The 14,263-nt window shown below is 55.8% G+C and overlaps 2 protein-coding genes and 1 long non-coding RNA gene across 4 annotated transcripts; all 3 read right to left on the bottom strand.

The window, feature by feature from the left end:
• Positions 1-5,164: 5,164 nt before the first annotated feature.
• On the bottom strand, positions 5,165-5,915 carry LOC309391847 (uncharacterized protein). Its single transcript, XM_081952640.1, has 2 exons — positions 5,467-5,915; positions 5,165-5,298 (listed from the first exon to the last, which is right to left on the bottom strand). Exons 1-2 carry the CDS (start codon positions 5,855-5,857, stop codon positions 5,246-5,248), a joined length of 444 nt encoding a protein of 147 aa, XP_081808766.1. The 5' UTR covers positions 5,858-5,915; the 3' UTR covers positions 5,165-5,245.
• Positions 5,916-6,044: 129 nt separating this feature from the next.
• Positions 6,045-11,664, bottom strand: MAF1 (MAF1 homolog, negative regulator of RNA polymerase III). Of its 2 annotated transcripts, XM_081950340.1 has the most exons (8): positions 11,385-11,663; positions 9,886-10,025; positions 8,763-8,891; positions 8,237-8,402; positions 7,701-7,822; positions 7,492-7,611; positions 7,285-7,404; positions 6,045-7,149 (listed from the first exon to the last, which is right to left on the bottom strand). In XM_081950340.1, the coding sequence occupies exons 2-8, from the start codon at positions 9,966-9,968 to the stop codon at positions 7,128-7,130; spliced, it is 762 nt and encodes a 253-aa protein (XP_081806466.1). In that variant the 5' UTR covers positions 9,969-10,025; positions 11,385-11,663; the 3' UTR covers positions 6,045-7,127. The 2 variants fall into 2 exon arrangements, with proteins under 2 accessions (XP_081806466.1, XP_081806467.1); XM_081950341.1 differs by lacking the exon at positions 7,492-7,611 and having other exon boundaries at positions 11,385-11,664.
• A 633-nt stretch (positions 11,665-12,297) lies between these two features.
• On the bottom strand, positions 12,298-14,013 carry LOC309391972. Its single transcript, XR_014175367.1, has 3 exons — positions 13,899-14,013; positions 13,780-13,791; positions 12,298-12,773 (listed from the first exon to the last, which is right to left on the bottom strand). It is a non-coding gene; the product is annotated as an uncharacterized lncRNA (long non-coding RNA).
• Positions 14,014-14,263: the final 250 nt, after the last annotated feature.

Below are 14,263 nucleotides of genomic sequence, written 5' to 3' on the forward strand. Positions count from 1 at the left end.
AGTTCCGCCCCCTCCCTCAGGAGTTTGGAGATCACCTGCGGAATAAGAGGTAGAGGCGGAAACGCGTACAATAGCCCCGGAGGCCACTTGGACCTCAGGGCGTCCGTCCCCTCCGATTGATTTGACCGGTACCGTGAGAAGAATCTCTGCTGGTGAGTGTTCGTTGCTGTCGCAAACAGGTCGACTTGTGGAAGGCTGAACCGCCTCACAATCTGGTCGAACAGGTCCGGATACAGCCTCCACTCCGAGCTGTTGAGTGTCTGACGACTCAGCCAATCCGCACTTACGTTGCTGGTGCCGGAGATGTGATCTGCCCTCAGCGACGCTAAGTGGAGCTCTGCCCAACGACCCAAGGCCTCTGCTTCTGCCATGAGTCTCCTGGAGTGGGTGCCACCCTGCCTGTTCACGTGCGCTTCCGTGGCGATATTGTCTGTAAGCAGAAGCACGTGGTGGCCCCGTAGCTGGGTCCAAAACCGTCTCAGAGTGAGTCTGGCAGCTCTCAGCTCCAGCCAATTGATGTTTTGGGCCGCTTCCGCGCACAACCACCTGCCTTGTGCCAGCTGACCCTGGCAATGCGCACTCCAACCGAAGAGGCTTGCATCTGTAGTCACAACAATCCTGTCGGGCTCTTTGAACAGACAGCCCTTCTCCACTGCCTGTGACTGCCACCATCTCAGGGGATGGGACACCTTTGGTGGAAGTCGAACCTTCCTGGTCGAGTTGCTCGCCTTCGCCCTCTGCATTGGCAGGAGGAACCACTGCAATTCCCTGGCATGAAGGCGAGCCCAGGGAACCACACTGAGGCAAGAGATCATGATCCCCAGCAACTGGGATAGTTGGACGATCGGCAAGGCTGTAGCCCTGCGACACTGCCGAATTCTGTCCCTGAGATTGCGCAGCCTGTCTGGAGACAGGAAAACATGGCACGAGGCCAAGTCTATTATGGTGCCCAGGTGCTGTATGCATGTTGCAGGGACCAGGTGGCTCTTCTCCACAGAGAACCCGTGGTCCTGCAAGGTGCGAATGGTGACACCTACGTCCTTCGCCGCTTGCGATTGGCTCCTCGAGTGAATGATGATGTCGTCGAGGTAGCACTCCAGACGGATGGGAAACTTGCGCAGATGAGCCGCCACAGCTGCAAGAAGCTTTGTAAACGTTCTGGGAGCCGAAGAGAGTCCGAACGGCAGCGCCCTGTGTTGATAGTGCCTGCCGTTGTAGCACAGTCGGAGGAACTTCCTGTGGGCCGGATGAATAGGCACATGTAGATACGCCTCCTTGAGATCGATGGAGGTGAGCAGGTCGTCTCGCCGAATGCAGCTGAGAATGGACTGGAGGGACTGCATCTTGAAGCGCTTGTAGGCCAGATGCCGGTTTAGCACCTTATCAGTAGAAGATGTTCGATCTCTGCTTGCATGAGGGATCTTTTTATGGGATTTTTGGCCACAGGGCAACGAATGAATGTTCGGGGCGGGAAGGATAGAAATTCCAGGGTCAGCCCCTTCCTGATAGTGTTTAGAATCCACGAATCCGTGGTGATCTCCTCCCACCGTTCTGCATAAAGTTGCAGGCAGCCGCCGATGGGAGCAGACCTGTGGTGGTCACTTGCCACGTCTGAACTGTCGGTTGTTGGAGCCCCCTCGAAAGGGCTTTCGAAAGGAACCCTGGTTGTGCTGCCTACCCCTGGGGTTGAAGCTGCCCCTGCCCTGTGCCCTGTCATTGGACTGGCTGTAGGGCCTCTGATAGGGATAGGAAGAGGTGGAGGCCTGGGCGGTGTCCTGAGCTCAAAAGGACTGTTTCCTGAAGGACCCAGAACCCTTCCTCTCATTCTTTTTTTATTATTTTTTATTTATTTATTATTATTATTATTTTTTCCTCTCATTCTTTTTGAAGGTAGACGGAAGGACCTTACGCTTGTCCTTCGTCTCTATTACAAACTTGTCTAATGCATCCCCAAAGAGGAACCCTCCCTTGAAGGGAGCTGAGGCCAGCTTCCATTTGGCCTTCATGTCAGCCTGCCAGTGCCGGAGCCATAGCAAGTGACGCGAGGTCACGTTGGAGGCCAGCGCCCTGGATGCAAATTTTGCAGCAGTCAGGGAAGCGTCAGCAGAATATTCTACGGCAGTAATTATTTTGTCCAGATCGTGGCGCCAGCGAGACACCTCGGAGGGAGGCTTGGATCTCAATTGGCGTAGCCATAACAAGGAAGCCCTCGTGAAGGAGGAGGAGGAGGTGGAACCCTTGATCGCCCAGGCAGCCGCCTGGTGCGTCTTAAGACAGGCCTTCTCGGACCTCTTGTCCTCCGCCTTCAAACCCTCCAGCAGGTCAGCTGGGAGGGAGGAAGAGGAGGTCAGAGAAACCACTGGAGCATCCACTTCAGGCATTTTTAACACATCCTCCAACTTCTGTTCCAGAGGGAACAGAGTCTTGTCTGCGCCACTGGGATTGGCCAGAGTCCCCGGCTGCACCCACTGACGCTGCACCACGTCCATAAACATGTCAGGAACTGGAATAAGTTCCGGATCTGGGGTGGTCTCACTGAATAGACCCGCCTTAAGGTCCTGAGGGATGGGGATAGAGGCCTTATACTTAGGCTTAGTCCCTAACTCTGCAGAGGTCCTAGCCTTGTGCAATATGGCCTTAAACAAGGAAGGCTTGTACAAACCAGTGAAGGCTGGCTTGTCGGGGGGCATATCCTCATCCTCCGAAAGTTGAAACTCATCCACAGTTTCATCTTCCCACGTGGACACCTCTGTGGTAACAGAAGTGCCTGGAGAACCAGGCTCGCGGCTTCTGCCTGCTGCTAGAGAGGAGGTAGGCCTCGAGGCCTTACCCTTTTTACCCTCCATGTGGCGCAAGGCCTCAACCACCCCCTGAGAGATGGCCTGAGTAATGACCTCCTTCATCTCTGTCGAGATAGCTGGGCCCTTGTCCTCAACAGGCCTGGGCCTAGAAGAGACTGCACCCCTTGCATAGTGAGTAGGAGCTAAGGACCCCCCCCCCCCATGTGGGGACAGCCAGAGAAAGGCTCCAAATTGTCCCTTACAGAGGAACTGGGGGAATCAGGATAACCCAGTGATGCAGCAGGATCACCAGACCTGGAATCCCTACCACTAATGGAAGGAGACTGATCCCCCAGATTAGAGAGAGAGTCCTCTCTCTCTTGTCTGCTTAAGACTGGACCCAGCTCAGCCTCACAGGTTTGAGGAAGATGAAGGGCCTGGGCCTTGTCAGGCTGCTCTCTGGAGCCCTCAAGCCTCCTATCCCCTAGGTGCTTGGGGCCCTTATTTCCTGAGGAGCTATGGGAGGGTTTGCCCCCTGCCCCTTTACCACCCTTTCTCCCCTGGCCCGAGGGATCTGGCCTACTGCGCTTGGCGGATGGCCCAGCCAGCTCGTCCCTCTGCTCCAAACCTTCGTCTGCCATGGCTGCACAGGTGTGGATCAGTTCAAACTGTTGGAGAAGGGCAGTCGATGCTGGCCAGCCGGCTCCTAAGCGTCTGCAGATCTTGGAACTCTCTGGAGGCTGGAAGAAGGCACCAGGACACTCCACAGCCGCCCCTTCAGTCGAAGGGTCACTCAAGAGGCTCTGGTACTGTCGGTGACCCAAGCAGGACACTCCAAGCTCTCCGCGGCGATCTGCTGAGAGGCAGAGAGGTGCGGAGAATCCAAGAGCTTTCCCTGCTGCTTGCTGTTAAAATTAGCAGAGAAAATGGCCACCGCGACTTTCGTGCGCTTTTAAAACGCGCCCAGAATGCAGCCAGACGTCTAAATCGGCCGTTGGAAAGCGCGCCAACACGTCGCTTCCAAAATGGCCACCACAACCTCCGGAGCCAGCAGGGACGCCACCGAAGGAGAAATCCAGCCGAAATTCTCCTTAATGAGCGGCCGGGGGCGCGCCGAAGCTAGGATCGTCCCTGCACTCGCTGGCAGTCGCCAGACCAGTGGCCACAGCTAATCCTGCACTGCAAGGGCAGCAGGTGGGCTCCTCCAATGCCTCCGTATTATCACTCTCAATTTATTAAAACAATAAGAAAAAAGCCGAATCAGTACTAGAAAAAAAGGGAAATAAAGGGAAAAAATCCTTATTGCTATCTATCCTACACTAAGAGAATTTTCTTGGGGAACCCAGCCTATTTGTCCAAAGACCGGGAACTCCCCTGAACACGTCCTATCGGGCGGACTGAGTTTTTAAAACTGACCCTAGGGAGGCAAAGGAGGCGTGACCAGGGGAAAAAATCAACTCAGTCCTTGGGCAGATAGGCTGTGTTAACCCTTCCTTGGACTCTCCAAGCAGCGCCATGGAGAATCTATGCTATTTCAGATAGTATATCTGCAGGTATCCTAATGCTCTTGCCAACAGACGTCTTCAACCATGGCAACTTTAAGACATGGACTTCAACTCCCAGAATTCCTCAGTTGCCCACCAAGTCATAAAGTTACCAAGGTTGGAGACCCCTCCTTTAGAAGGCACGGCTTGTGAGTACTGAAAGCCATGTGACCACGCTATGGCCCGGGGCCGAGAGCTGCGGGCACAGTAGGCAAACCGCTTACAGGGACCTCCTGAAATCTCTTTCTCTCCACTCTCTGCCCCGCGGGATGGAAATGGAAAGGATCAGATAAAGGAGGGCCACAGATATCAGAGAGAGACGGAAGAAAGGTATTTTTAAAAGAGTAGTACTGGAAGCTGCTTGCGTAGCCCACCTGTGGCTCCCAGTCCAGCTGTGGTGCAATCACATAGCTTTCCATATCTAGCAAGCAGCTTAGTTTCTTGGAGTCCCCTTGGGGAATTGTGCCAATAAAGGAAAACAACACCTGAAGGCGAGAGTGGCAATGAGGGGGCTCCTTCAGCTTGGCTCTTCTCTGGCAGAGTCACGTGAGCCAAGCTAGGTGGCATCACCAGGGCTAACATATCAGTGAAGATGCTCCCTAGTTTGGGGAATGAAATGTCCGCGAGAGAACAAGGAAGCTCAGAGAGCACCAAGGACCCTGAGGAGGGTTTTTTTTAAAATATATATATATATATATATTTCATCCCACTTTTACTTTTTGTATAACTGAAGACAAAAACACAGGTCAGGCGGAGGACTCCCACGCGGGCTGTAATGCCATCAGAAGACGCTCAACTCCTGCCCGGGGGAGCCTGTCGGAGGCAGCCCCCGCTTTGGCACTGCGCCCCTCCTCGGCAAGCCGCGCGGCAGCCCCGCGGAGTAGGCCGGCGCTGCCACCCTCCCGGGGGTCGCCCGCTTACCTAGGGGGTCGGCGGGGGCTGAGAAGGGAACCAGGCGGCGCGCCACGAGGCGGCTGCAGGAGGCCGAGCGGAGAGGAGGAAAGAAACGGCCGTTCAGGAGGTCTCGCCCGGCATCCGGAGACCGGCCCGGGGAGCCCTTCGGGGGAAACGGGCCTTTTGCCAGCCAAAGCGCTCCTCTCGGCGGGGCGACCCCTCCACCCGCCCGGCCAAGAGCGGCTCACCTGCGCCTGGAGGCACCTGGCGGCGGGTCTCCCAGGCGACGGCCGGGCGGTTGCGGCGCCGCTTCCTGCAGGCAGGGCGCAGTCGAGCGCTCTCCGCACACGGGCCGCCCCGGGGTCTCAGCTCCAAGCCCCGCGCCGGGACATTGGTCTCCGGCGCCGGTAGTCCCGGGCAGACGGAGCGAGAGCCCTGGGCCAAGCCCAGCTCACCCGGGCTTTGATCGCAGCGAGGACCGAAAGAGCCCCGCCCCGCCTGCTTTCCACCCTGTCCCAGCGCCAGCCGCCCCTCCACCGACCCCGCGCGTGGAGCCCAAGAGCAGAGGAGGGGGGTGTCAGGCGGCCCGCGCCCCCCGCGGCGTTTGCAGCCCGACTCCGGTGGGAGATCCGTGACCATCCGGAGCGCCCCTTTTGCTCCCCCGCCCAATTGGGGTTTCTCCTTTTGTGGAAAACTCTCAACCAGAGGAGGGGGCTGCCTGGCCTTCCCCCCTGGAGGGCCAAAGCAAACAAGGAGCCCCCAGGGCTCACCCCCCTCCCGCTTAACCCCCACCCCCCACCCCAAATCCTCCAGAGAGACAAGTCAGAGAGAGAGAAAAAACCTTTATAGCCAACAGAAGCACTAGCCAACAAGGGGGAGGGGTCGTGGTGGAGAGAACAGGGGGGGGGGGAGTTGAATGTCTTCCAGAGGGACCAAACGTTCCATGGGGGGAGATTAAGTGCTCCTGCAATGGGCAGATTTGGAGTGTCTCTATGCAAGGCTGAATTTTGGAGGGTGCCCTGGAGAATAGCACCCCCCCCCCCCATACTGCAGGGAATTGTGAGGAATCGCTGTCCCCACCATTGCTTGGGCACCATTGGCCCCAGTGAGGGGGGGGGCAGGCTGTCCAAATGTTTGCAGCAGAGACGATGGCACCTGCCCACTCCCACAAAAGACACACAAAGATACAGGCCCCCAGGCAGGAATCTGAGTCAGTGCAAAAGGAGAGCAGGGCAGACGAGGAGGGGGCTGCTGTTCAGATGGACGGACAGGTAAACGGATGGACAGCCCTGGCCCCTTCAGTGCAGAGCGCGCTGCTGGGGGCTCCTGTTGGGGGGGGGGAGAAGCTAGCCTCCATCAGTCTGTGGGAAGGGGGAGCCACTGTTGCTGCAGCTGGTGAAAGTGCTGGGGAGGGGCGCAAGCAGACCCTTGGCAGGAATACAAAAATAAAATCTCTAGGAGCCCTTGGGGAAGCCAGAGGGCCCCAAATGCCACTCCAGCTATTTGATGGCAAAAGTCTTGGGGGGGCAATAAAAAAAAGGGGGGGTTTCCCCATGTTAATTCAGCTTCTCCTTCCAGGGTCTCATGGCTAAAAGGAGCCCCCGCAGCAGCCAGTCCGGGGCCCCCTCCCATCAGCCAGGCTCGGCTGTGTCTCCCTGCCTGCAAATCGTTGCGTCCCCCAGGCAGGGCAGGAAAGGCGCAGAGTCACAAGGCGGCTGCCGGGCAAGAATTGGATCCCTGAAGGCTGAGCGGGCAGGCAGAGGACTTGCTGGAGGCATCCTGGGCATTCGGAGGCGCCAATTGCTCACGCAGCATCCACAGGGCAGCCAGAGCAACGCAACAACACCAAGTTGTTTGGGGAAAGAGCTGGCAGCGCCGTCCTCCATGGGAGAAGCCCCCGGCACAGGAATCACATGCAGGCCACCTGCCTCCTGTCAGCAGAAGAGGGCGCCCATCACTTCTGCAGCCCAGGCGAGGCGGCCAGGCTTGGCCCAAGAATGACCCCCACCAGACGGCAGCAGGAGGGGTCGGGGGGGGGAGTAGCGGGGGGGACGACGACGACTCACTTCTCAGCCTCAATGCTGCCTCCGTCCCTGTCGCAGCTGCCGGGGGTCTCCTCTGCATCGTCCTCACTGAGCTCCATGTTCAGCTCGTTCCCAGCCTCGGAGTGAGGGTAGGTGGAGCCGCTGGAGGGGGGGGATGCAAAGGGGGCTCAGAACAAACCCCGGAGGCTGGGAGAAGAGCCAGGGACCCCCTCCCATGCCCCCCCTCACCTGATGGAGCGACAGGTGAAGAAGACTATCCTCTTCAGGCGCTTGTTGTAGAAGAAGTAGTTGAACGACCAGAGGCTGCCCTCCTCCCCAAAGGGGTCCGAATCCAGATCCGGGTTGTAGCTGCGGCACAGAAGGGGAGCTGGAGGGGCCTCGCTTGGGGACGCCCTCCCTCCCGCCCCGTCCTCCCAAACTCCCCCACGGCCTCCCACCTGTAGATGTCGCACTCGGAGAGGCAGATCTCCTGGTCGACGGCGTCCCACAGGTGAGGCTTCAAGGCAGTGAAATCCTCCCGGACGGCAGAAAAGAGGCTGCAATTCACGGCATTCACCACCTGAAAAACGCCCCCAAATGGACACCTCTGGGACTGCAAAAGGGGAGGAACTAGCGCATCCTGCGGTTCCCAGAAAGTCTTTCCACAGGATGCGGAAGTTGGTGGAAGAGCCAATGCAGCATTTCAGGAGTGGCCGGGCACTGCACGTTTGCCCCACCTCTGGGCTAGGTACAGGGGGTAACGGGAAGGAGGGAGATCTGGCCAGGCCTGATTGCAGTGGGACCCCAACCCTCTCCTTCCCCTCAGAGCAACCTGAGGGTCCTCCAGCCACAACGCTCCCTTCTTCTTGAGCGCTACCAGCCCCCTAGTCCCTGGAGGTCTCTCCCGGGCACACCCTCAATTCCTTGGGCGAGGCTTCCAGTAGGTTGCAAGATTGGCTGCCCTGCCAGTGCGGAGGGCAAGAGGCCCACTTACCCAGTTGAGGCTGGGCTCCCGACTGAACTCGTGGCTCTTGGCAGCGCTGAAGTCGTAGTCCGGGCGGAAAGATCCGTTCAGGGTGGCAATCAGGTAGAAGAGGGTCTTGCGGCTGCACTTGTCACTGAGGGGACCTTCCTCGTCTCCACTCTGGCTCTTGCTGAGCCTGGCGCGACAGACACACCGCCTGACCCCAGGCCTGCCTTGGAGGGTGCAGCCAGGGTCCCCTGGCAATCTGGGCTCTGCTCAGCTCAGTTGGGAGGGCTGGAGAGACGCTGCCCACGTCCCCCGCGGGGACAGGGTAAAGCAGGCTTTCTCCAAGCAGGCCGGCCAGCCGGCTGACCTGGCCTAGAGGGGGAGGCTGGGAAGAGGCCCCTTTATTACCCTCCTCCCCACCCGCCCCCTTGCTTCTCCTGTTCCTGTCTCCAAGGGAGCCGCGCCCGTGCAGCTGACTGGTGGGGCAAACCAAACGGGCCTTTGGGGGAGCGTGGCCTTTGCATGGGAGGCTTGGCCTGGGTGCACCTACTGGTTAGGGCTGATGCCGGTGGTCTGGGGCGGCGACAGAGCCTCCAGGACGTGTGGCTGACCCTCCTGGCAAAACTGCTTGAAGAGGTGCTTGTCGTCCCCGGCCATCTTGCACGAATAGCTCTCGATCCTGTGGGGAGATGAAGGGATCCCCCTGAGGCCAGCCCCACATCCACCCCCAGCCAAGGTCGCTTCGGGGCCACCGCTTCCTCCTGAGCTAGCGGAGCTGGTGCCTCTTTTTCAGGGAAGGACCCATTTTTTGGCCAGCCAGCTTATCTTTTCAGATTATAAAGGCTGCCAGAAACAAAGCATCTGCCAGACGGTGGCCCCTCTTGCCTGCTGCCCAGGCCAGGCCATGAACCAAAGAGGCTTGGTTCCTTTAAACACACCCACAAGGCAAGTCAGCAATGAATCAGAATAATTCTTGATTCATTTGTTTGTTCATTCATTCAAAGTTGCCTGACAGTGAGATGGGCCGCGTGTAAATTTAACATATAATACAATATATGAACATATTATATGATATGGTAAATCATCGACTGCTCTGCATAGAGATGGCATTTCAGCTAAAAGGGCCGAGGCTCCCCCAAGGATTCTGCCCATTCTTTCTCACAGCCCAATTTCAAGGCAGTTGCAATTGAGGACAAATCTATGATTCCCAGGGAGGTAATTAAAAACGAAGGCCCCGAGGGATGGAGGGGAGCTACCTAGGAGAACGTGTGGAGTCGCCGGTGAAAACAAAAGGTGACATTGAATTGAAGAGACAGCCAGGAGAATTCAGGAAAAGAACGGAAAGGAGACCAAACGGCTCTCAGGAAAGAAGCGGCTGAAGTCAGCAAAAGGAAGAATGAACTTCCGCAATCAGGCATGTCCACAAAAGGAGACCCCCATGGCTGCTCAAGACATGCGGCCAAAAGGCCGAGCAGCTGCTCTGATTGGAGATCCAAGGGCTGCTCACGGGAATCACTAGACCGGGGGGGGGGGGGGGGGGATGCTCTTTCGCAGGATGGGTTCTGGCCCAGAATTGACACCAATTTGCCATGTGAAGCCATATTAATTCGGGAGACCATAACTGAAGATTCCCCCCCCAGCTCCCCTTTCCTCCAAAGTGCCAACACCCTCACCTGCCGATAATATGCGCGTCTCCCGTTTCCACTGTCAACTGGGAGTTGATGGCTTCAAAACTGGAGTTTTCCAACAGCTTCATTATTGCACTTCCTGGGGCCAAAGAGGCCTTCGGAACTTTGCTGTGCAGTTGAATTCCCTGGCAGAGAGAAAGAAAAGGGATCCTCCGGTTACACCTGGGGAAATGGGAGAGAGAGCTCGGCCGCTCAGCCAGGGGGATCCCCAGCAGGGCACTCTCCTTAACACTTGGGGAGGGGCATCCCAGCAGCTTTTCGTCTGAAAACCGGACCTCAAAAGAGGAACAGATTTGGGACGAGAGGCTGGAAACGGCTGGGGAGAGAAATGCCACCAAGGGAGCAGTGGAGATCATCAAAAGCCTCAAGAAGAATAAGTGCCAGCTGTGCCCCCAGAGATTCCCTTTGCTGCCCCCCCCCAAAAGGCTACCAGACAAAACCACATGGTCAACTCTGCATCTGACCTCTTTTAGAGGTGGGGCTTTTGGCAGCCGGAAAGCTGCCCGTTGGGCCTCCCGCAGCAGCCCTTCCTCCTGGAGAGTTTAGCCCTCTCTGCAAGAGGACACTAAGGCAGGCTGCACAAGGCTCCTCTGGGGAGCCGATGGGAGGCTTTGGAAGGACTCCGGGCTGGCCTGGGGAAGCACCTCTGGCACGTCTGGGGCTAAGCAGGCAGGCAGGGCTGCTTGTGGTTCAGCAGCATGTTGTGCAGCTTCTCTGTGGTAAGCCACAACCGCGTTTAGGAGTGCCTGAGGAGCCCCCTTGCCTTACAAAGCAAGGCTGGACTGGCCCCACTCGAGTCAGGCCTCTGAGCAGCGGGGCAAGCCTGGTTAGGGGGCATCAATTGGGGGGGGGGGGGCATTTAGTGTGCAACTCCTCCAAAGCAATTCAATGGGTTCCATGGAACCCAAGATGGGATGACGTCCGCTTGGTGGAGTCAGAATAACAGCATTTGAAGGGACCTTGGAGGTGGTCTAGTCCAATCCTCTACTTGATGCAGGAAATCCTACATAATCCTGGACAAATGCCTGTCCCGTCTCTTCTTCAAAGCATCCAGTGACGGGGCAACTTCTGGTGGCAAGTCGTTCCGCTGGTTAATTGTCCGCACAGTCAGGGAGTTTCTCTTCAATTCCAGCCTGCTTCTCCCCTTGATTCGTTTCCACCCGTTGCTTCTTGTCTTCGCCTTCAGGAGCTCCGGAGAACAGGCGGAGCCCCCGCTTCTTTGCCCCTCCCCCCAGACACTGGAAGTCGCGCAAATGTCCCGCGGCCCCAGCAAGGCCAGCCCTCGGGCTTTCTTCGGCCGGGAGTCTCCTCCGCTGGCCAAAACTACACTTCCCGCGATGCCGCGCGCCCAGCAACCCCTCCCTCCCCCACTCCATCCCGGGCCCCATGATGCCGCGCGCGCCGCCTGGTTCCGCCTCGGCGCGGGGCATGCCGGGCGTTGTAGTCCGGCGGCTGAGGGTGCTTCCCGGAGGGCCGTTACTCGCCTTCCGCGGGCCGCGTCCGCCTGCGCTGCCGGGGCTCAGGGCCGGGGGGCCGTCGAGCGGCGCAGTCTCCCGGAGGAACTCGAGTCGGGCGCCGCCGTCGCCTGGGCGGCCACTCGTCTCCTCCAAGCGGCTTGCCGGAGCCCCACTCGCCTCGACATGTCCCCGACTGGAAGAGCCACCGCTCCGTCACCGCCCGCCTGCCGCTCCCGCGAGCAAAGCCCCGATCGGACTCCTCTCGTTCGGAAGGCGACGGACGATAACAGCAGCGGGAAGCCGCGCCCTTCCCATCAAGGATTGGACGCCCGCCAGACTCGCCACTCTGATTGGAGGAAAGCGGCGCCAATCGCCGAGAAGAGGGGACTCAGTGGCTGCCCTCCGCGTCAATCCGCGTCAGCGCCCGCCTCGGAAGCAGAGTCCTCCTCCCATTGGCCGGGGCTTCAAGGGCGCGGTGTCGTCGGACAGGGAACAAAGGCGAGGGGGCGGCTGCCACTCAAGGCCACAGGCCCCGCCCCTCACCCCGCCTGGTCTTCCGGGAGGAGGGCGGGGCTGCGAATGGTGCGCTGGAAGGAGGGGCCACCCGCGGAGGTCTCGGTGGGGGGGGGGCGGCGGGGGCGCCGAGGGGCTCCTAGTTGAAGGCCGTTGCTGATCGAGAGAGTCGGGGTGTGGCTGAGGGGGGGGTGTCACACAGGGAACACCCCCCTCCCCAGCGGACTACACAAAGACACACCTGCACCCCTCACGTTCTTCTTGCTAAGGATTCTTCCGGGATTGTGTAGTTCCAAAGCCGCCCCTCCCCCTCCTTTGCTAATGAGAAGGAGGCGAACCCTCCGGACACGGGCAGTTCCTGACTTACAACCACAACTGTGCCCAACATTTCTGTTGCTCACCCAGACAGTTGTTGAGTGAATTTTGGCCACAGTTGTCAAGCGAGTCACTGCAGTTGTTCAATTAGTGACACGGTTGCTAAGTGAATCCGGCTTCCCCATTGAAAGCTTGTCAAAAGGTTGCAAAATGGGGTCATGTGATCCCGGGACGCTGCAATTGTCACAAATATGAATTTTGATCAGGTGACCATGGGGATGTTGCAATGGTAGTTACTTTTTTGTAACGTGTAGGAAGTTAAAACCCAGCCCTCTCCCGGTGTTGCAAGAGACGGCCTAGATGGGGCACTGATCGGTCCGTTCCGTCCTCACCAAAATATCGCACTAAGTCCTGCCACGGTTGCCAGAATTGTGGCAGAAAATGACAGGCTTAGACGTCTCGGGATGCAAGAAGAAGTTTATTGGCAGCCAGGTTCAGAAAACTAGCCAAAGGCTAGTATTGCAAGTTCTGAACAACCTTCTTTATTGAAGCACGCATTCTTATACATTCTCAAAAACGGCGCTTTAACTTTTTTACAAGTCCACCAAATATGATAATACGTGGCATCAACACAATCACATCTCCAGCATTTGGATTGTAAGTTCGGGTACATGCACGCTAGTTTTTTTGGATCAAGGTGCCATCTATAAAACATCTTATAAAAATTCTCTCTCAAATTCTGAGCTTGTGTAAATTTTACATTTTTTACCTAGATCTTTTCCCATGTTTCCATTTGGAGTCTATTTCTATCAATACATTATACAACCTTTTTATGTGCATTTGACCCTGGTCCCTAATTTGTTTTACCAAGTTATCCTCATTTTGAATAATACCAATTTTCTGATCTTCTTGCCATCTAGCCTGCAGCTGTCCATAGTGAAACCACATTTGAATTATCCTTTCCTCTCTTAGTACATTCAAGTTAAAGCATTCTGGATAAAAATATGGTGAATTATTCAAAACATTTTGAAAAAGAGGATAAAATTCTTGCCCCAGTTGTTTTTGTTAGGCATAGTTCCAGATTCTACTGTTATAGAGACTAACTTGATTTTGAACTTAACGACGGCAGCGAGACTGTTGGTGGCGTAGTACTGGAAGAAGGAAGAGTTGCCCACTATCCAAGAATGGATGTTAAAAGTAGTAAACTTAGCAGAGATGGCCAAAATTTCAGCGTATTTGAAGGACCACTCAGATGAGAAGTACAAGCTGGACTGGAGAAGATGGATTGATTATATTCAAAACAAATATCAGACTAAAAAACTTCAATTAGCTTATGAATGAAGGCATAAGGAATATTACAATTTATTCAAAGCTAGTTTAATAAAGGGGGAGTTAAAGCACAAGAATGGTTGAATGTCAAAATTAGTTAGCTTATGTTAGCATATGATTGTTAAATGATTATACCCTGAATTTTGCTCTGGGAGGTCGGGGGGAGGAAGGGATGGAGACGGGGTAGGGTTGGGGGGAGAGGGAGGGAAGGGAGAAAACAATTGTAAAACTTATTAAAACTTTAATTAAAAAAACGGCGCAACACGGAAACACTTAACTCGTTTCTTATTGGTTACCTTGAGGAAAAAGCCTTATAAGGAGATGGGGTCTTACTTCTCCTTTTGTCTTGGGCCATAGGTACTGACTACGTGTCTTTATGCGAACTTTAGCTGAACCTTGTGGTTTTGGGCTTTTGACATAAGGACATTTACTGGAACTTTTACTGGACTTCTGTGGTTGAAGGCTGATGACATTTCCCTGTCTTTTTACAATCAAGCTTTTTATCTGTCCCTTTTGCCACGTCTTATTCTTATATTTTAATTCACATTTTATCCTGCTCTATTCCCCCCCTTCTAGACTCTATTAATAGCCACAATTGAGTCTAGTCTATTACAGAGTTTTTGATTAACAATATAAGCATACAGAATACACATAGCAAAAGAAACAGCATTTGTTTAATCCAACCTTATCCCGGTAGCCAAGAAAACCAGGCATCTGCCCCTTCCATTCTTTGACCAATTGAGGATGCT

Source organism: Natrix helvetica (genome assembly GCF_964273705.1).
Source record: "Natrix helvetica genome assembly, chromosome: 4".
Taxonomy (NCBI): domain Eukaryota; kingdom Metazoa; phylum Chordata; class Lepidosauria; order Squamata; family Natricidae; genus Natrix; species Natrix helvetica.